The 21,606-nt window shown below is 42.6% G+C and overlaps 1 protein-coding gene across 13 annotated transcripts in view; it reads right to left on the bottom strand.

Annotated features, from left to right (window-relative positions):
* KIF1B (kinesin family member 1B) overlaps positions 1 to 21,606 on the bottom strand; it is a 280,308-nt gene that overhangs the window by 79,284 nt on the left and 179,418 nt on the right. Inside the window, exon 21 of one of the 13 annotated variants that reach the window (XM_077458174.1) lies at positions 1,906 to 8,373. The exons of the other annotated variants lie outside the window; for them this stretch is intronic. Coding sequence (XP_077314300.1) covers positions 6,931 to 8,373 — 1,443 coding nt within the window. The 3' untranslated portion in view covers positions 1,906 to 6,930. Of the gene's footprint in view, positions 1 to 1,905; positions 8,374 to 21,606 lie in introns of those variants that run through there. 13 annotated transcript variants of the gene reach the window in all.

Genomic DNA, 21,606 nt, shown 5'->3' with positions numbered 1-21,606 from the left:
TCCAGCTCTCAAATTTTTGTTGTTGGAAATTCCGACAACAAATGTCCGATGGAGCCTACACACGGTCAAAATTTCCGAGAACAAGCTGACATTGAAGATTTGTTTTTGGAAATTCTGAGCGTGTGTACGCGGCATAAGAGTTTTCTAAACAGTAAAAACATAACCAACAGTGGAGAAAGCAGGTCTTGTATTGGTCATGTGATCTTAAATCACAGTTGTTTGTTCATGTGATCTGCAGAAGCACAGTGTTGTGGGTGCAGCCAGAGTCACCACCCACCCTTTTAATGAAGATTTAGCTGATGTCAGTGTCCTCCTGCCACCTGGACTAAAGTGGGGATAACTTTCCAGTTCCCCTTAATAACAGATCAAACCTCTTGCCTTACCATTCTGGACACTATAATAGATATTTTTTATGTTTTTGCAATTTGTTCATATAAAAAAAACATCCAATGCCTTTCATGGGCAACACCACCCCTCCATCATCAGGGCTTAGAAAAATGGAACGAGGACTGGAAGACAGTGACTGCCACTGATCACAGTGCATCATTTGCAGTCCTAAGAGCCCTTTCACATTGGGGCTGCCCATGCGTTATCGGTAAAGCGGCGCGCTCAGCCTATGGAGGAGTGTTCTGGCGGAAGGGGGCTGTCCTGTCAGAACACAATAGCACTGCAGGGGAGATGAGGTGCATCGGATTGTTTGTACAGTGGTTCTGATATGAGCAGTGTTTTTTTTTTTTTTTCGGTGTGTACTAGGCCTTAAAGGGGTTGTAAAGCTTTGTTTTTTTATTTTCTAAATAGGTTCCTTTAAACTAGTGCCTTGTTGGTTCACTTACCTTTTCCTTCAATTTCCCTTCTAAATGTTTTTTTTCTTTGTCTGAATTTCTTACTTCCCGTTTCTCCTCAGTAAACTTCACACCATCACCCGAGCGGTGTTTAGTCAGCCAGAACAGCTTACTGAACAGCTTACTGAGGAGGAACAGGAAGTGAGAAATTCAGACAAAGAAAAAAAAAATTTTAGAAGGGAAATCGAAGGAAAGGGTAAGTGAACCAACAATGCACTAGCTTAAAGGAACCTATTTAGAAAATAAAAAACAAACCTTTACAACCCCTTTAAGCCTCAATTTTAAAGACTGCAAGCACGCAGGCTCTTTATTGCAGAAAAAGACTTGCAATGTCTCTTTTGCAATAAAAAAACTTATCTGCTTGCTCACAGTCTTCTTTAGAATGTAGACTAAGCTTTGCAGGATCTGTGGCGGGATCACTGAACTCATGCATATGGGCGATGTTATTCTATACCGGCCAATGAAGATGACTGTACCTGGAAGATGCCGGGTAGGAGATGCCGCTGAAGGAAATACAGGAACTGCTGACATTAGTTCTACTTTAAGCTCATTCAAGTCCTCATTACCTTTTTCTAAGCACCAATTACATTTTTTGATCATTTTTTATGCGATTCAATTGGGAAAAAAATAAAAGCATTTTGGACTCTTTCGCAAATCTGGTTTGGGGTTCATTTCTGTATGCCTACACTTTGAATCCCTTCTGGTGTACCTATCGAGGGAGGCCTGTTTGTTTTTGGAGCTGCTTTACCAGATTCATTCATTGAGCTTGTCTGAAAATGTCTTCACATTTGATCAAGTTGTGAAATCCCAGCGTGAATGTGGCATGCGGTTCCAACACATTGTAAATTTGTTTATTCACGGAGCTGAGACCTCTGCTTTTTATTTATAGGCAGGCTTTGTTTGGGTTCCCTTTGCTGGGTTTTAAGTGATTTTTTTTTTTTATGCTTGTAGAATGTAAGGTAGGTATGATGCCATGGGTAGCAGCAATGCGGCAAGTGACGGTATCTACATTCCCCCCAGTGTGTGCAGACACAAGTACTGGAAAATACAATAAAAACTCAAGTTTTCAAGTTCATCTCAAAGTTTATTCAAAGAGCAGCCTCAAATCTGACAGGTTGTTGATTCTGTACAGAAACCTGTTCATTAGACAGCTTACAAAATGTACTTTTCCCCCCCACAAGAACGCACCCTCGCTGGTGTCCCCAGAAGGCATGGTTCTTAAGGCAGCATAGGTTGGGTCTGTATTCCCGGCAACAATAGAAAAATACAAGTAGTGGAAACCAAGCAGAGCCACCCCAAGATGAAAAAGAGAAGGGCAGGGTGGCGCCACCTATAGGTAGTATGTCAGATTTAGGGGCAGCATTTTGATCAATATACTCAGTGCTGGGTGATGGACAGCTCCCAATAATAACACGCAAACAAGCCAACGAGATGTTGGTACGCCAACATTCATTCGGACTCACAAGACAAAAAGCACAAACAGCAGCACTTGAAGAGTAAAAGCACGATACATCACATAAAAAAAAAAAAAAGAGTCCTCTTTGCATAGACACCCATTTTAAAAAAAAGGAGTCTGTCATTGATAACAGTTTCTAGTAAACAGATAGTGTGTATTGTTAGTAACACTGGTTGACTTTATAACATGGCTATATCTATGCTTTTCAAAAAGCTACTGCACTTTAAAATCACTTGTTACCATTTTTCTTAGCAGGTTTCTTTATTAGTAGAGGCATACCTCCCAACTTTTTGAGATGGGAATGAGGGACACCTATTAGCAATAGTATGTAGGCATAGGACACACCCCCTGCCACGCCCCGTGAAAGAAGAATTATAAAAAACAAAATATTAGTTAAACCCACAAGTGATTTTATTTAACATTACTATTCCTTTATATCGGCTTTCAAAATTTACAAATGCGGCAATTTAGAAATTGGATGCGAGGTTTAGCGCTGGGAAACACTACATGAAAGCTAAAAAGGTGCATTGTATATACAACTATATAGATCAGACCAAAATGAGGGACAAATGAGGAGGAAAGAGGAACATTGTTCCAAATCAGAGGCAGCCCGTCGAAATCAGGGACAGCCCGTCGAAATCAAGGACAGCCCGTCGAAATCAGGGACAGTTGGGAGCTATGGTAGAGGTGAAAAGACAATGGCTAAAAAAGTGAGCAACGGTCACAACAGCAATTTTTAATGCTTCAGCAATTAGCCAGGAATCTGTCAGGACTGGGCTGGGTATTGACCATGGGCAGCACAATGGCCAACTCTCAAAACTGTGATCAACATGGTGCCAAGGACCCTGCATTATTTAACCTTCAAAGACAAAGTGTATATGTGAAAGCATAATTCACATACTTGTTCTATTGCTATTGCTTTTTTCTGAAGACTCTTTCAGCAGAATCTTCCATCCAAAATTGAAGCCGGTGTTACTTTCCATTATAGGGTGGCTATATTGCCATTTGGAGTCTTCCTGGAGCCTCAGCGTAACCACTCTATTGTGCCAGTTCCCGGCCAGGTTTCCACATAGGCAGCACCAAAACACTTGATCCTGCTCTTCCCACCATTCCAGTGATTGACAGTAGCTACATTCCAACTACCCTCCAGCTCCTGAGCAAGCAACATGACTGTTTAAGAAAAGTGTGTGCTCACCAACTGAAAGCTCAGGGAAGATCAAGGGAGAGACAACAAAACATCTAGATACTGCAAAAGCAAAAAGTATGGGTTTGGAGAAAATTGGTGCAGAATTACTCTAGTAATTAAAATGATTCAACTGGAGATAGAGCAGGGGTGTCAAACTCATTGTGGGCTGCACCAGCATTATGGTTGCCCTCAAAGGGCCAGCTGTATCTGTACGATTATATAAATGTATCAATTTTTTTTTCCCTCAAAGAATAAGTGCAGGAACACAACCACGATGCCCCCCTCCCGAACTGCATTGAACGGTGGGTGTGGCCAAATTTCAATACCATATGGGGGATCTAAAGAGGGCAATACATACCAGGAGTACATTATGTGCGGGGTTCAGGGGTGCGCTGTGTACAGAGTGCAGGGCTCAGGGGTGCGCTGTGTACAGAGTGCAGGGTTCAGGGGTGCGCTGTGCACAGAGTGCAGGGTTCAGAGGTGCGCTGTGTACAGAGTGCAGGGCTCAGGGGTGCGCTGTGTACAGAGTGCAGGGCTCAGGGGTGCGCTGTGTACAGAGTGCAGGGCTCAGGGGTGCGCTGTGTACAGAGTGCAGGGTTCAGGGGTGCGCTGTGTACAGAGTGCAGGGTTCAGGGGTGCGCTGTGTACAGAGTGCAGGGTTCAGAGGTGCGCTGTGTACAGAGTGCAGGGTTCAGAGGTGCGCTGTGTACAGAGTGCAGGGTTCAGAGGTGTGCTGTGTACAGAGTGCAGGGTTCAGAGGTGCGCTGTGTACAGAGTGCAGGGTTCAGAGGTGTGTCTAGCTCTCCATAACCCGCTTCCACCTCTCCTCGGCTCTGACCTCTGCACAACTCTCCCCTCTTACCCCCTCTGCACAACACTCCCTTCACAGCCATTTTTTTTTTAGTCACATCCCGGCTTGGGTTGGAAACATGTGATCTACAGAGATTATTTTATATATATATATAAAAATATAACACTACTTTAAACATTTGGATATTTAAATGAGGGCTGTCACCCACTGAAAAGCCAGTGAATAAAGCCTTGGATTATTTATGCTCTTTTAAAAAAGCTGTGAGTGCCCTGACCTTCATGATTATTTGCTAAAATAAAAAGAGTACACATACATTATATATATATATATATATACCCACTTTGACATCCTGACAATATCTCAATGAATCTGTCCTTCATAAAAGGTACACCTACATTGTCTTTTCCACTCAGCATTACTTGACAAGCCATGTAATCAATTTAGCCTTTCTAAACATTTGTCACATCACAAAAAGCCCCTCTTTAAAAACAGAACTTGGTCTTTCAGAAATACTGAACAAGCTGGCCCTTTTCAGCCTAATTTTCTATAACGTTCATGATGCCCTAAGCCTCTGTCAAAAAGCTAATTCTAGAAAACCATAATTTGGGGTTCAAAATCAAAGTCACAAATGAGAAGCTGCAGACCAATCAGTGGTTATCAGCGAAATATCTTGAAGATAATTAAATTTTGAATCTGGAAGAATGGAAGCAGGTTCTACTTATGAAAAGTCTGAGCAGCCATGTGGGGTATAATAAAAGCAGAGAAAGCGACAGATCCAAACATCTGTAACAATGGAGATGGGTAAACTGGGATGGACTTCCAGCACATAGGACACATTTTGCACAGCAATGGCTATAAGTTTAATTTCTATTTTAGAAAAGAGAGAACATTTGTGACCGTTGTGCACCACATAGGTTCTTCTACTATGTCAGGATAAAGACAGCAGTACATTCCAGTGGTTCAGTGGACAAATACCCCAACCTCCTGGTAAAAATATCTGCTAGGAAATAGACGTCCGCCATTCTTAGAGGATACAAATGTTTCTGTACTCACCTTTAGGTAGTACAAAAAGAAGTAAAATCTTTAAAAAACTGGGTTGGACTGTTACTTAAAACCAATCTGGCAATATCATACTTAAAATACAGCAGCAAATAGAAGTAGTGAAGCCGCACATCACTGACCTCTTGCGTACATAGACTTACTGCCAGCAGTTACAAAGACCGCAGGGTTGAAGGGGAGAGATGCAAAAGGTCTCCAGAGCATTTCCCAAGGAGATGCGAGTGGCTTAAATTATTACAGCCTTGAAAGAAAGTCACAGCAAGTTTTCAGGCTATTCTAGGATAAATTATGAATAATGGTACTAAAAACCATCATAAATAAAAAAATAAAATAAAAAAAAAGTAATGTGCAATAAAGCAGAACTTGTTTATGTGTCAAGAACTTGGTCTTTGCCCGAACAACCAAATTCATGTCCTTGTTGCTCTGTTTGTATTAGTCACAGACATGCTAAAAGTCAACTTTCCGGAGTCATTGCTTCTAAACAGGAGAACTTTATGTCCTCAACAATGTTCTCTCTAAACACTTTTCGTCTCTGACAGACTACCTACTGTGTTGTTTTAAACATACCTCAAACACTAATGAGCCCCATAAGTGTAAAACAGGCTCCATAGTTGAAAATAACTTCCAGGCACCTTGACCAATGTTCAAAGCCCAGACTGAAAGTGCAGCACCTTGAGTGGCAAGCCCATAAATCTGCCCTCTTGAATGGCAGTGGGCAATCTGCTTTCTGTTCAACATATAATACGTGGAAAATTAAAGGTTAAATTGCACCCAGACGTTAGCGGTTAAACTGTAATACTAACAGACATCAAAAAAAAAAAAAAAAGAACAATAACTGCATAACAAACAAGCTAGATAGTAAATGTAAAGTATATCTCTATCCTAAACAACATTGTAAAGGTCTCATTATATAAGATGACACCCAGAAGTAAACTTCCCAACTTTGTGAGGGCAACAGTTTTTTTTTTCACGGTCGAAGTTAGTGTTAAGGTCAGTGTTAGTTCTGGTAATGTCGTTTTCTCGGAATGAGTGCTCAGTCATAATACTTTAAGGCATCCTAGTGGTTTATCAGTAATAAAAAATAAACTAGAAACAAAAAAACCCCCCCCAAAAAAAAACACAACATCGAGTGGATACAGAAGGAAGTCAGTGCACATAGAAGACTCCTCTAGACTACAAACATCTTGTTAAGCAAATACGGGGAATATGTATCAGTTTTATTCTACCCAAGCGGTAGGTAGTATGAAGCGTCATAGTTAATACTGCAAGTAAAGGCGGGAGAGGTAGAGTGTCTTGAAAACATGGACGGAGAAGCCTCCCCCAAGATTATTAGTCTAAGGAAAAACTATCTAGACACACTTTGCTCGGTCCCTGTCCTGGGCTTTAACAGCACACACAAAAAAAAAAAAACACACATAAATCTTGAGAATGGGAAGCTCCAATGCACCCAACACTGTTATGGTTGATCAGCCAGCTTAAGGGGAGGAAGGGACATGGTTCACAGAGTGTGTGCAGCCTGTAAAATCCTCCCTGTCCATTGGATACTGCATTAGGGTCCTTCCAGGAAACCACTGCTTCACACTGTGGTTTCCCGTCCAGATTTGAGATTGGGATCAGAGTACTGGCGTCTCATGCGAGGTGGAGTGACAAACTGGTTGTAATAGTGAGGTCTGTCACCCTGCTTGTTATAAGAGGTATTGCTGCCTTCGTTACCATCACCATAATGATTGCCCCAGTTTTGCTGCCTGTATTGATGCCCCTGGGGTGACTGTTGCTGGAAATACTCTGAGTCAGTCTGCTTTAATTCAGAGGATTGAAGTGACTCAGAGGAGCCAGATGCTTGGCGCCTTAGTCCCTTCTGATAACCATTCAAGGAGTTACTTCTCCATCGGCCAGAGGTGTTATCGTTGTTGTTGTTGTTGTTGCCGCCATGGCCCCGGTGGTACTGCTGCTGCTGTGTCAAATGTTGGTTGCGCAAGTGACTGAAAGGACTCCAGATTTGCTTCTCAGGTTCTACCTCATCTTGTTCTTTAATCTCCGCTTCTTTTGGGACTTTAACTTCTATACATTTATCATTTGTAATGATGATGTGTGTACCTGGACTCCAGGAACTTCGATGACTGGGATTGCTTTTGAAGGGGAAACGTGGTTTACGGTTCTCTGGTGGGATGAAGCGATGAGGTCCGTTGCGCCTGAGCTGCTTTGCGATCTCCTGCTGCTGAAGGTTTTTAAACTTAATCTGTTCCTGCCTCATCCACTGTGTCCGCCCTCTATGAAACATGGCATCACTACTGTCTGTCTCCTGGTAGACTTGTCCTTCCTTGTTGGGGTCAAAAGTTTTACATTTATCACTTTCTGTTCCCTTATCACGTTCAGCGCTAGAACCTCTCTGCCTACGTTCACCTTGTGGACCCATGAGGGGTAAAACTTTCTCCATTTTTAACATTTTGTTTCGTAGTGCTTTTATCTCCTCATCCTTCATGTTATTCTGGTTCTTCACTTCTTGCAATATGTCTTCCAGTTTGTCAACATGAACCTTCAGGTCATCGACATCCGAGGCACCCTTTCCAGCGGGTACTACATCCTCAATCTTCTCATCTCCCACTCCGACTGTGTCCCAGACATCTCGAGCCACTGCTCTCCAGGAATCGCGTTCATTTGGATCCTTTTTTCTATACATGGAGCAGAGTTCCTTCATTTTGACTATGGCCAGAGCTTCAATCTCTTGTCGACTATGTTGAAAGTCATTAAGTGCAACTTCGTAACAGATTTCCTTTACGGCTTGGATTTTAAGGTCGGAAATGGTAACCCACTTAGAATCTTTGCTCAGTCTCCGCCTCTGTGGGATATGATACATCTTATTTGGCTCCCTTTTCTTTCCGCTACTGGGTAGGCCACACTTTTTAACGATGCTTTGCACTTTGCTGGGAGGAAGCTTCTCCCGTAAGGATGTGATCAGCCGCCAGCTCTCTTCGCATGACCGTTTCTCGGAGTCGTCTCCGCTGTCCGAGTCTGCGTCCTTGAGAAAGAAAAAAAATCAAAATGGCCCCAAAATAAACCAGAAAAAATGGAAAACACAAAAAAAAAACACAACAACAAATGGCAAAAGAAAGAAAGGACATGAAACAAACTAAGGAAACAACAGGATGTGAAAAATAAAACAAAATGTTGAGGTGATGTTTTTGAAAAAGTGAAACTAAACTTTCAGTTCTCACCTATCACGTGAGAGAAGTTGGAAGAGAAGATAGGCAGCCTTCGTTAAAAGAGCACAGAGTTAGAGATGGTGAAACAACCCATGCCCAACGCACACAGGCCAAATCCTGAGTCTCTTCGCACAGCAAACCCACCACTCCAAGATGCAAGTAGGCAAAGACAGCCAAGAAGAAGGTCAGTAAATCGTGGTTAGTAAATGCAGATTTCAGATGCTGGTGCTTAAACTTGGTTGCAGTGCTTTGTGAGTTAAGTAGTCAAGAGAAAGGACAAGGTGTTACATAGGCCTTTAGTGTAGAGGGCAGTCCACAACGTGGGTCGACGAGGTATGTTCGTGAGGTGTCCTAGGAAACTGATAAATATCTAATGGTTTTCAGAAGACTCTAATCTTATAATAATTTTAAATGCTAATCCAACCACAAGGTATATATAAAAAAAGGAGTGCTGTGTGTACAGACTATCCATACTGCACACACTCTACTCAGTGTAGCACAGTAAAATCACAGGCTCACGATTACTAGCCTCTCTGCCCGGCCTCTGCATATGTCAGGGGCTGAGCCTCTTCAGTGAGGCCGCGTACACACGCGGGGACTGTTCGCTCAACTTTGTCCGCTGAACAGTGTTTCGGCGGACAGTCCGCTCGTGTGTGGGCTTTCAGCGGACAGTTTCAGCGGACAGTCTGCTGAACAAAGTTTTTCGGAAATTCCGGAAAACTGTCCGCTGAAACTCTGTTTCAGCGAACAGTCCCCTCGTGTGTAGGCTTGTTCGTCAAACTAAGTTCCGCGCATGCTCAGAAAGGATTTACACGCCGAAGTTTGCATTGCAGTGTATAGGACGTCGTATTTTTCGTCCCGTCGTACGTGCCGTTCACGTCATCGCGCACGGTTTCAGCGGACTGTTCGTTCGTCGTGTGTGGGCAAGTCCGTCCATGCTAATTTTGAGCGGACTGTCCGCTGAAACTGTTTGACGGACAAAGTTGAGCGAACAGTCCCCGCGTGTGTACGCGGCCTAAGGCATAGCATGCTAAACGTGCAGATTTAGCGTCACTGAGCAGAGCACGGCCAGCCAATGTACTCATTGACACTAAACCTGCAAATGTAACAGGTTTAATGTCAATGAGCAGACTTCTACTGACAGCCCTACTACCCACCTTTGCCACAGGGGCGGCATCTGGCTCTGTATAAGCTTAGTAAGTTACTAGAATACAATATCTCTGTTGTCACTGAACATACTTTATAGATCAACTAATGCTATATACTACACCCAAGAGAAGACTAAAGCAGGATACTCAAAACTACAAACCTCCAAAAAAATAAAAAATGATGTGGTTGTTTACCAAAGTGAACAAATCAATTAGTACTGCTGACGCAACTACTAATAGGACAGCAAAGACCAATAGGGAGCTTTGAATACATATGTGATTAATGAAAATATTCTTGCCCGCGTCTGCTAATAGTTTATAAACATTAAAGTACACCTGTGCCCAAACTATACAAGCTTAAGTATTCAGATTTTCTGAACATGCAGTAAAAGCACGTTAAAACAAGCCATGATTCACCTCTGTATCTAAAGGCATTATGGAGAAATTAATTTTCTAAATTTACAATAGAGGTGCTGAAATAGCAGCTCATCACACCTTAGGTCTCATTTACACTCTGACGCATGACGGGTTTTTTTTTGCATATGATCACCCATAAGGCAGTCAATTCATTGCAATGGGCTGCCCTACACACGACAAACATTAAAAGGGAAGTACAGCCAAAGCTGCAGTTCATTCTGAACTCCTGAAGCCCGCTGTCTGCTGACGTCACAGAGCCGGTCCAGGCCTGGGCAAGATCACGACAATGGAGTCGGGATCTGCCCACTTGCCTGGACCGGCACCTGGCTCAGCCTCTCAGCGAGCCGATGAGAGCCTGAGTCAGCCGCTCCCACCCCCTCCACAGCCTAGCGCTCCAGTGAGTGCGGGAGTTGCAGTCACCAGCTCTCTGCTCACAGAGCTGTAAAAACCAAGTGATTGGGGGTGTTTGATCACTTCGGTTCTCAGTTAAAAGGAGCTGGAGGACAGATGCAGCAACGGATCGTTGCTGCATCTACCTAGGTAAGCATAGGTGTGTGCAGCCTATTGCATTAGGGTGTGCACCTCAAAGCCACGGCAAATGGTGGGAGTGGCCAAATTGCATTTACAGTGGGAGAGGCTTAAAGGGGCGTGATTAAATTAAAAAAGCCTTCCTGTGCCCATAAAATATGCCCCCCCCCCCCCCAGTAGGGTGCTAGTGTGGTTTCCTCTGGGATTCAGCCTTGAGCACTGGGTTTCACATGTTTTTAACCGTTAGGGCATGTGGCCTGGTATGATGCAGGAGGAGGGGGGCTCGTCTGCCTCCCTTTTTTCCTGGCCTGCATGCTCAGATAAGGGTCTGATATGGATTTTGGACCCACTCAAAATGTATACCAGACATAAGGGCATGCATTTTTGTTGTTGTGGTTTTTTTTTTGCTGTGAGGTGCGCTTCAATATCCATACCAAACCCAATAGGGCTGGTCGGCTAACTCCTCTCAGATTTTTTATTTTTTTTCCAGTAACTGCCCTAAGTGCTGTTAGGAAGATTTATCTTCATCTCAAGTTCTCAAAACACAACAGGGAGCGAGAATAGATTTTTCCCAAGGTGAAGGGAAATCCCCCTTTTAGATATAAAAGTCAGTGGCAGGGATGAGTCATTGGTTGTTAAGGAGTCAACACCCGCCAGCTTCCTAACAACGCTGAGTCATCCCTGCTGTCAGCGGGGGATTGCCCACTGACAGCAGAAGATTCCCAACTGACAGCAGAACATATACATTCTACCTATTCCCATGACATCTCTAAATTCTCCCCAGTGGAAATGAGATTGTAACCCTTTACATCCTGTCCAAGAATTAAAAGAAAAAAAAAAAGCTTTAGCCAGATATAGTATATACTGCAAAATCATGGACACTCTCCATTTGTTCTCATCTCAGCTGTCTCTAAATGTAATTTGGCAGAAAACATCCGGCTGTCTCCATAGAACAAGCACCAATATTGCTCTCCATATGAATTAAAAAAATGCAGACTAATGTGACTGACAGGGGAAGACTGGGAACTCTTGGCTTGAGGGGAAAACCACAAGCAACTGGCTCTTTCATGTTAGGTAGCCAAGGAAGGTGCACCATGCAAAGTGCGCCATGGTACTACAGTGATTGGTGGACATGGTGAAAGGGGGTGTGGTTTATTGTTACGCTCCTTTTCCCAGCTTCCAAAACCAGCTTCCTTTGCAGCTCTCAGCTTCTGGTCACATGACATCTCGGTAAAAGAGCACACAGGAGGGCCCAAAAATACCTAGTGCATCGCAGGAGGTTTATTAATATAAAACATACAGACAATTGAATACTCACATAGGTGAACAATATACTAGTGTTGTTTAACACCCAACAGAATCCAGTGCAGGAATTGTGTGGCCTGACACAGAGCTAAACAAACTAGCATATCAATCGATATATATATATATATATTTTATACTTTCTCCACTGAAAATATACCATTCACAGGAAGGGCCGCTTGTGGACAGAGTATGTGTGTGTAAAAAAAAAAAAAAAAAATTATATATATATATATATATATATATATATATATATATATATATATATTTTTTTTTTTTTTTTACACACGCATACTCTGTCCACAAGCAGCCCTTCCTGTGGGTGGTATATTTTCAGTGGAGAAAGTATATATATATATATATATATATATATATATATATATATATATATATATATATATATATAGATTGATATGCTAGTTTGTTTAGCTCTGAAGAAGAGGGTAAATCCCCTGAAACACGTCAGCATGCCAGCATAGTGGTATTGTGTGTCAGGCCACACAATTCTCGCACTGGATTCTGTTGGGTGTTATAAAACACTTATACAGTATACTATCCACCTCGGTGAACAGGGGCCCGTGCCCCTTTGAAGACGTCATCTATGATGAAACATGTAGGGCGGTGCTACGCACTGACACCATCATGCCCCATGTGAATCAAGTACACGGTGTTCGCTTTGTGTTTTTAAGCTTTGCCGGCTATTTTAAATTTGCGGCGGATGTGTGTTCCCGCCTGCTTTATCTTGAGCAAAATACTTTTTTATCTACATTATTACACTATTGGAGTTCTTTCCATTTTTTGCATTCACGCTCTCATGCTCTGAGAGTGACAGTTCCAGATTGGAAGTCCGGTCCTTCTGCCTTTGATCGCCACGGAGACGCGAGGCTACGGGCTCACAGGAGACCCACTTGTCCCTGCAGAGGGCTATATCTGCTTGCAATTAAGACCTTGCTACTTAGGGGGTCCGCCGTCTCTGGCAAAGGCATTGATATATCAATTGGGACTCACTTCCAACCGGGGATCTCTTCCATACCCCTGTCTCCTCCTCCCTTCTTCGGTGAAGGTGGGTGAACCCCGGATATTTGTTTTTCTTATTGGACTTGCTTCGTCTTATGTGCGTTTTATTTCTGATTTGTGTATGGACTCAATTTTTTTCTCCACCAGGCTCTTTGTATGGACTCAACTCATCACGTCTGTCCCTTTTTTATCGGATTCATAATCTTTTCACCACTCTTTTCAAATGTTATTTTATTTTGAGTGTTTATATCACAAGCGCAACGTATGTTTTTTATGATTTGCCATAGAGATATTTGATGGTTTTTTGTTGCAGCCATTTCTTTATTTTTTGCTCCCTAGCGCGGTATTTACCCCTTTTACACTGAGTATTCAATTGTTTGTATGTTTTTGAAATGATAAACCTCCTGCAATGCACTAGTCGTTTGCACCCTCCTGTGTGCTCTTTTATGGTTATTCACTAGATTCCCTGATCTGAGGAGAGCTGCACTGGTAAAGCATATCCGAAGGGTGTTCATTCAATGCTACTGATGGTCCGCTGCACACTGAAATTTCATGGCAGAACTCCAAGTGCTGGAAGTGATGGTTTTTGTACGTGACATCTCAGAACCGCAAAAAAGAGGTTGGTGAGTGGAGACTTTCCTCTGGCAAATGCGGACATTGTGGATCTGAATAGGGAGCAGACAGATGTACTGTATAATACCCACCGTGGGTCACCGACTGCAATTCCAATTGATCAATATCCAAATAGTAAAATATCTACACTCGGGGACAACAGCCAACATATCTTAAAGTGGTTGTAAACCCTCACATGTACCCAGTGAAGTGACTGGCCTCAGGTGATACAAAGACATGAAACAAATCCCCCTACATACGTTATACCTGTTTATCTGCAGCTGTCTATCCCCTACATCCCTTCAAAGTGCACATCCATTCAAAGTGCCAAAATTACACAGGATCTCTTAGCTATGAAAAGCAAGGGGTGGAGAGCTTAAGTTACATCAGTGAGGAGAGCTGAGAGAGCTGATTGGAGGGAAGGGACACACCCCCCTCCACACAGCACACAGGAACAGAGCTGAAGCTGTCAATCAGTTGGAGGTCCGTCCCCTGTCACCTTTTCTCTCTTGGTGTCAGGGAGACTCATCAGAAGCGAGTCATGCAGATAGCAGAGGAACGTGGTAGTGGACAGAAATGACACTTAATGCTCTGGAGTGAGAGAAGCACACACTATATAGAGCAGTGCTCTCCAAACTGCAACCTTTGGGGCACTATTCCTCCCACTGACTTTAACAATGGGACATAATGCCCGCCAATCACAACAATTGGCGGGCAACAATGAGGCATATTTTGCATTGACACTATTAGAGGGGCACTATTCCTCCCACTGACACCAGTGATGAGGCCCTATTACTCTCACTGACACCAATGATGAGGCCCCATTACTCTCATTGACACCAATGATGGTCCACTATTACTCCCACTGACACCAATAATTAGGTACATTTCCTCCCACTGACACCAATGATGGGGCACTATTCCTCCCACTGACACCAACGATGGGGCAATATTCCTCCCACCGACACCAATAATTGGGTACCATTCTTCCCACTAATACCAATGTTAGGGAACTATTTCTCTCACTGACACCAACGATGGGGCAATATTCCTCTTATGAGCACCAATAATGTGGCATTGTTACCAACGCCAGGACATTTTTTACTCCCACTGGCCAAATTCCAGCCCCTCTAAAGTCTGAAGGATAGTAAACTGAGCCTTTGTTTAGAAAATTTGGAGAACCCCGATATAGAGGGATATGCTTTGTTCATATTTCATGTCTGAGGTTTACAACCACTTTAAGCTAGTCGAGGGCTGAATGGGAGAAATAATGGATTCCCTCATCCACACTAAACAGTACACATGGCTGTCTGAATACCTAAACAGTGACAGCATCCGATTGGATGCAGTCAGGGGGTACATTTACTAAAGGTAAATACACTTTGTACTACAAGTGTACTTGGAAGTGCAGTCACTGCAGATCTGAGGGGGACATCCAAGGAAAATAAATAAAAAAGCAGCATTTTTGCTTGTACATGATCGGAGGATAAAATCAGCAGAGCTTCCCCTCATTTCAGATCTCCCCTTCGGATCTACAGCAAATGCATTTCTAAGTGCACTTGTAGTGCAAAGTAGATTTGCCTTTAGTAAATCAACCCCATTGTTTCCTTGATCATTTTCCACCCGACTCCTTCAAATTTTTTCCATGACTCCTGTGGAGCCAGGTGGTACTGACAGGTCCACCCACAGCTTGATTTTTGGATGATTCAGCAGGGATCGGCTGAAATTCAAGCTGTGCATGGCCAGCTTTACTAAGATTTAAACCATGTATGGGCAGGCTGAATGTACCAAATTGATCGATCAATCAACTTGGGTACAATCAGCCGGATTTGCATGTGATTATCGCTAGTGGTTTAGTAGAGATGGGCTCGGGTGTGTTGTGGATCCTAGTCCCAACCCACCTGCCTGATGCCGACAGGAAGCCGACACTGCACACCGCTAATCACAGGCAGTGAGACATTTCCCAGTCCGCAGCTGCACAGTGTCTGCAGTGTCTACGCAGTGTCTGCTTCCTGGCGGGATCGGGCAAGTGGGTTGGGACTAGGATCCAGCCCATCTCTAGTGGCAAGTATAGCCATTCACAATAATCTGGTTCCGTTCCTGGTGGGGACGGCTTCCCCCCATCCTCCTGTGGTCGCAGGAATACATTTTCTTTGCGTATGACCTGCTTAACACTATTCCAGGGGGAAAATACCACCCCATCCTTATCCTAGTCATCCCCTGCCAGGTGACAATTTTTACATTTTCCTTGAGGGCATTTTCCAAGTTTGCCAGTAGCTGGCCAGGGATAGTTGACTACACTGATTAGGCGAGTCTATCCACAAAACAACTGAGCTGGACGTAGTAGGAACCTGCAGCTGTGTGATAACACCACCCAGGGGAGAATATAACCACTGACTGCAAAATGTAGTCACCGTCATTTTTACCCGACATCTCAACAGATATTTGTGTCATCTCAGATGAGTGAGTATGTTGTTTTGTATCTGTGATTATAAAAGAAAAGCAGGTACAGCGCACAGCCAGTCATCGATCCGATAAAGCGAAATAGAAAAGTCCAGACGGCATGCAGTGACAGGAGAGAACGCATGCACAGTGCTGCAGATCAGTACCAAGCTCCACACAAAGATAACTCAGTCTGTAGAAATATGGGTTAATATAACTGGAAGGTGAAGAGGACTGGAGCACGGCAGTCCGGAGACAGCGACACAGACCAGTGATGGAGAACCTTGGCACCCCAGATGTTTTGGAACTAAATTTCCCATGATGCTCATGCCCTCTGCAGTGTAGTGGAGCATCATGGGAAATGTAGTTCCAAAACATCTGGGGTGCCAAGGGTCGCCATCACTGATACAGACCATAAAGTGGAATCATCATCTGCACACCGAGGGAGCTGATCCATTACTCAGAGACAAAGGATCAATTCACACGGGAAGGCCGATTTCTTCAACCAACAGGCCGCGTTCTCATTACAGTGCAGAAATAAAATGACTAAAGCAACCATTTTAAATGTGCTAAAATCAATTCGGCCAAGGAATTTACTAAGATATCCCACCATATCCTAGTGTAGGAATTCCCAAAATATCAAGAACAACAATGTTCACTTGACAAACCACTGGAGGGCATTCTGCAATAATTGGAGGACGTGAGGATCCTTTCACACTAGCGCAAGTTGCACAATTTTCAGCGTGACTTTGAGCCAACTTTACACTCTCTGGATCAAAGTTGCATCAAAGTAGTGCAGGCAACTTTTTCAAAGTTTGAGCGACTTTAAGTCATGCCAATTTATACAGGTGCCACTGAAAAGAATGGGCTGCCACTTGTCATGTCACTTTATATCCACTTGACCTCCAACATGACAAGTTGCACAAGTGTGAATGGAGCCTAAAAACCAAATAATGGTTATTTTCAAAGTAAAAAGCTAACAATCGACATCATTTTTTTTTTTTTTTACAGATTATCCCCATGCTTTGCCTTGGCCTTGTGTAATAGCAAGAGGCCTGTTCCCACTCAAATAACAGTTGCCTAAGGTGTGCAGGATGATGGCACCCACAGATTCTGCTCAACTGCCCTCCATGTCTTCAAGTACACCTGTCAAGACTGAAAGACAGAGGCCGTCATGCTGACCTCCTAAAAATGTTAGCTGTCTGGCTGTTAAAGTGACCCTCTAGCAATTGGTTCAGCATAACAGACAGGCCACTAGTATTTTCAAAAAGAGACATCAGCAATGGCTGCCCCCATGTTTCCTTTATGACAGATTTCCTTTAAGCATTAATAAAAAAAAAAAAAAAAAGCTTCTCAGGTTCTATAGTACACAAAAACACAAGCAGTGCACTCCATGCATTCACATTTCACATTTACTGACTTTAAAGGGACACTATCACCTTCTACAATACAAGAATGTATAAGAACTAGAGTCTTAGGTCTGTGCGCAGGATAGAACTGTGAGCTGGTGAAGTGTGAAATTTTGCACCCCCAGCCCCCCAATGCAGCATTTTAATTTTATAGCTTTTGCCCCAATGTAATAACGCTACAGCAAGAAACATGCCAGGAGATACTAGTTCAGGGGTAGGCAACCTTGGCCCTCCAGCTGTGGTGAAACTACAAATCCCATAATGCCTCTGCCTCTAGGAGTCATCCCTGTGATTGTCAGGGTCTTGCAATGTCTCATGGGACTTGCAGTTTCAAAACAGCTGGAGGACCGAGGTTGCCTACCCCTGTACTAGATCATCCCAGCTTTGCTGGTCTCTGCAGCAGGCAGCTTCGTACTTTTAAGGTGCAAAACAAGAACATTTTTGCTGCCCCCTACATGATTTTGTTATGACTGGGGTAAGGATTATTGTAAAACCTGCTGCCCCCTACATGATTTTCTCACGACTGGGGCAAGGACTGTTGTAAAAACTGAGGGATCCCGGGAATGTGGCATTTCGATTACCACAGTACTGGAGCCGATAGGAGGAGGTGGGAGGTGGAGAATTCCTGGAGCATCATTAGTGCTGGTCTTTACCTGTAAGAGGTCTGTCGGTATTTTTAGGTGTTTAAGCAGATAAAACACACAGTGCTCTTTGGGAAAACATCGCTTTCTGGCCAGAGCAAACAATTATATTCTTCTTTTTATTCCAAAATATTCCAATGGATGATTTAAGAGAACATCTGAGGCTATGTGGACAAGAACAATCCTCTGCTCATAGGCTAGTGTCTGATAAACTGAAAATATTAAAATAGGAACTATCTGGCCCCCACCCAGCCTGTAATGACGCTGGCAGGTCACCATATAAAAACACAGAACTAAACTTGGTTTACAAAAGGACTATTAGGCGATATGAAATAGTTATGTAAAATGTATACTAATACATTCACATTATATGATTGTATGGTCACACCTGCACAAAAAATGAAAGCTGTGACATTATTGTACATTGTCTAAACACCCAATTTATCTGTATTAGCTGCCATAAATAAAAGGCATAAAAAAACAAATTTCAGTACTCTCTTATTGCATTGCAGCAGGAAGTGAAATCAGCATTTGATATTATAAGGCTTAAAAATCTGACATTTTTACAATATTAATTTGTAAATGATAATAAAAGCTTCCTGAAATAAGCAAATTTATATTATAATGTCACTGGTGGTCTTAAATCAAAGTAACTTAGTTAGTAAAACAAAGTAACTAAGTTAACTTGATCTCTTGGTATGATTCCTTTAGGTCCGTGTTCCAATAATCTACATGCAAAGTTGAAATGCAACTATGAGCAAAATAAATGATTCAGTCTGCATTATTACAGTGTTTTTTTTGTTTTTCGGAGTCCCCTTGTTAAAGCTGAAGTGTAATTTTTGCATTAAATATCTTCAACATGCAATTAAAATTTTCAATCAAATATGGTTTTTAAGAAATACCCTTTTTAAGACCCATTGATGTCTTCAATGTGTCTGCCTGCTGATCTTTGTTGAGAGGGGTTGGGCAGGTTCCATTAAACATTGCAGAACCTGGTTTTTGATCTACTTTCAAGAGCATTATATGAAAGAGCACATCCCTGGTGTGTTTTTTTTTCCCTCTTTCCCATTCCTCTTTCTTTCCCCACCTGTTTCCCAATTCTCTGGTGCTCATAGGCACCCTTTACCCCCTTTTTACCCTTTACCTCCCCCCTCTTGCTTTTCCCCTCCTTTTAAAAAAATAAATACAATATTTTAAATTGGCACGTCTGAGTGATTTTTTAAATATTTGTTAGGGTTAGCCTCGGGATATTAGATGCATCTTCTCAGGCCACCTGACGTTTAGCATTTTCTAGATCTCTCCTTATGAGGCAATGTTGTCGTATTTTGCGAGGTGCCGCTCTAATTTTGTGTATGGTATTGTATTGTTCTGCACTGATGGATACTTTATTCAATAAATAAATAATTTGAACACCTCCTTGGCATCCCTTTAGACATTCCTGCTGCTCCCTACTGGGTGCTGCAGGTTTTAGCTGTGAAACCTGCTGATCACATCTAAAGGGACGCCGAGGATGTGTTCTTCATTGTAATGCTCGGGGAAAAAAATGACTGATGGCAGAGAAAGCTGTGATAAGTGGGCAAGGACAGTATTGACCAGAAGGAGAGGGGATTGACGTGTGATTGGAGTCATTCACATTGGAAAAAAAAAAAAAAAAGGCAAGCTTAAGATAGTTGCTGCAGCTTTTAAAGGTTATATTTGTGTAGATACTAGTTTTCAGGGAATTCAGAGATTTAAAAGCAAGAGTGGAAGGGTACCCCCCAGGTACTTGGGATTTTAAGGGCAGGCTCGTATAGAGCTGATAGATGACGTAGACGTCTCTTCTAGTTATGCCCCTTATGCTCGTTACATTGGGGCATAACGAGAACAGACGACTAGGTCATCTATCAGCTCTATACGAGCCCCTGTATATCTTGCGGTTTTATGTAACTGATGGTGATGTATGCATCAACGTTTTTACTATGCATTAATAAACTTAATATTTTTGTAGCAAAACAATCTAATATTTTTGAGTCTGCCCTTAAAATCCTAAGTACCAGGGGGTACTTTCGATCCTCGCTGTGACAGCAGACTGGGGATCTTCTCCCATGTCTGCTGCCACAATAAAAAAAGGACGTGGCTGTGCAGGGATCCGCCCACCTGGCTGCGTCACTCATTCACAGTCCTCTGTGAACGGAAAAAGACAAGGTCTGGGAGACTTTGTGGCTGTTCACTTGTTGTTTTCAATGAACTACTATGGCGCTGTGAGCTTTGTGGTAGTTCATTGAGTCTTCCTGACAAAATGTATCGGCTTCCTTATACAAGGTATGAGCAAGCCGATACACTGACAGATCTGCTGTTCACTGGTGCAATGCTTTCCAGGCTCTTAAAACAAAAAAATAATAAATGCACATATTTTTTACCTGCAAAAAATTTGCATCTATTATTTTTTTTTGTCAAAAGGTGAACTTATCCTTGAGCCTAAGTTCACACCGCCTGCGGGAATGAACTCACACAAATTCATTCACACATGTCAGTCCCGACTTCGGGGGCGATTTCAGAGACGTCTGTGCGGGTTTCTGCACAGATGTCAAAGGAAATCACACCCTGAAATTGCCAAAAGTAGTACATTAATTACTTTTGGAAATCGGTGTGGCGTCGAATAGATTCAGCCACTGCCATTGCCAGCCGTTTTGGCATGCGATTTGACATGTCCAATTGCATGCCAAGTCGCATCAATTTGAACCAGGGCTTAAACTTCATGTCCGCTGAAGACTACCTTGCCCAGAGTGACAACGCTGCTGTGCAATTTCACTGCAGAAGAAACAGTGTTGTCACCCTGTTAAAGGAAGCAGATAAATACCAGTTCTTGTAACAAATATAACGTATGTTAAAGGAAAAATGAAAAAAAAAAAAAAAAAAAAAAGACTGCTGTGTTAATGCTATTGACAAACTGTATCATGTATGTCAGATTTTATTTTGCTCATAGATTCACTTTCACAACTTAGATAACAACACTTTGACCACCCTTTTATGTAAAGTGGTAGCTATATTGGGTGTGACTTGTAGTTCCTAAAGAATTGGAAGGAACTGGAAAGGCCTACATTTTAATTGGGTGATACTGTCCCTTTATTCGACAAAAACTCAGACGGCAAAATATCAAAACTCCGTGCAACTGGTCCAAAATCAGCTTTTATCGTCAACCACTACCTGGTGCAAATAAAGTTTTGTGTTTTTGAAATAAACAGCATGACCATATATTGGGGTACAACTTCTGCATTGCTAGTTCTGTTGTAAAAAGTCACGTACATGCAAACAAAACCCTCTTTAAAATGTATCTAGACTCCCAGTGCATGTGAAAAAAAAAGGATCTAGACAAGCTTACAGAGGTTATGGCAAAGATTTAGAAGCTGCATAACACTGGATAGTACAAAGTAGAAATATAGCCTAACTGAGATCTGTAGATCTGAGATGTGTAGGCCAAGAAGTGTGGTCATACTACATGGTGTGAGGGAGAAAGTGCCAGTGAGAACAGGGGGAGGGGCGACAGTGAGGAA

The sequence above is a fragment of the Lithobates pipiens genome, unplaced genomic scaffold (genome assembly GCF_037356315.1).
Source record: "Lithobates pipiens isolate NorthernLeopardFrog02 unplaced genomic scaffold, aLitPip1_a1.2 Scaffold_27, whole genome shotgun sequence".
Lineage (NCBI taxonomy): Eukaryota > Metazoa > Chordata > Amphibia > Anura > Ranidae > Lithobates > Lithobates pipiens.
Note: the sequence above shows the minus strand (reverse complement) of the source record. Positions and strands in the feature narration are given on the sequence as shown.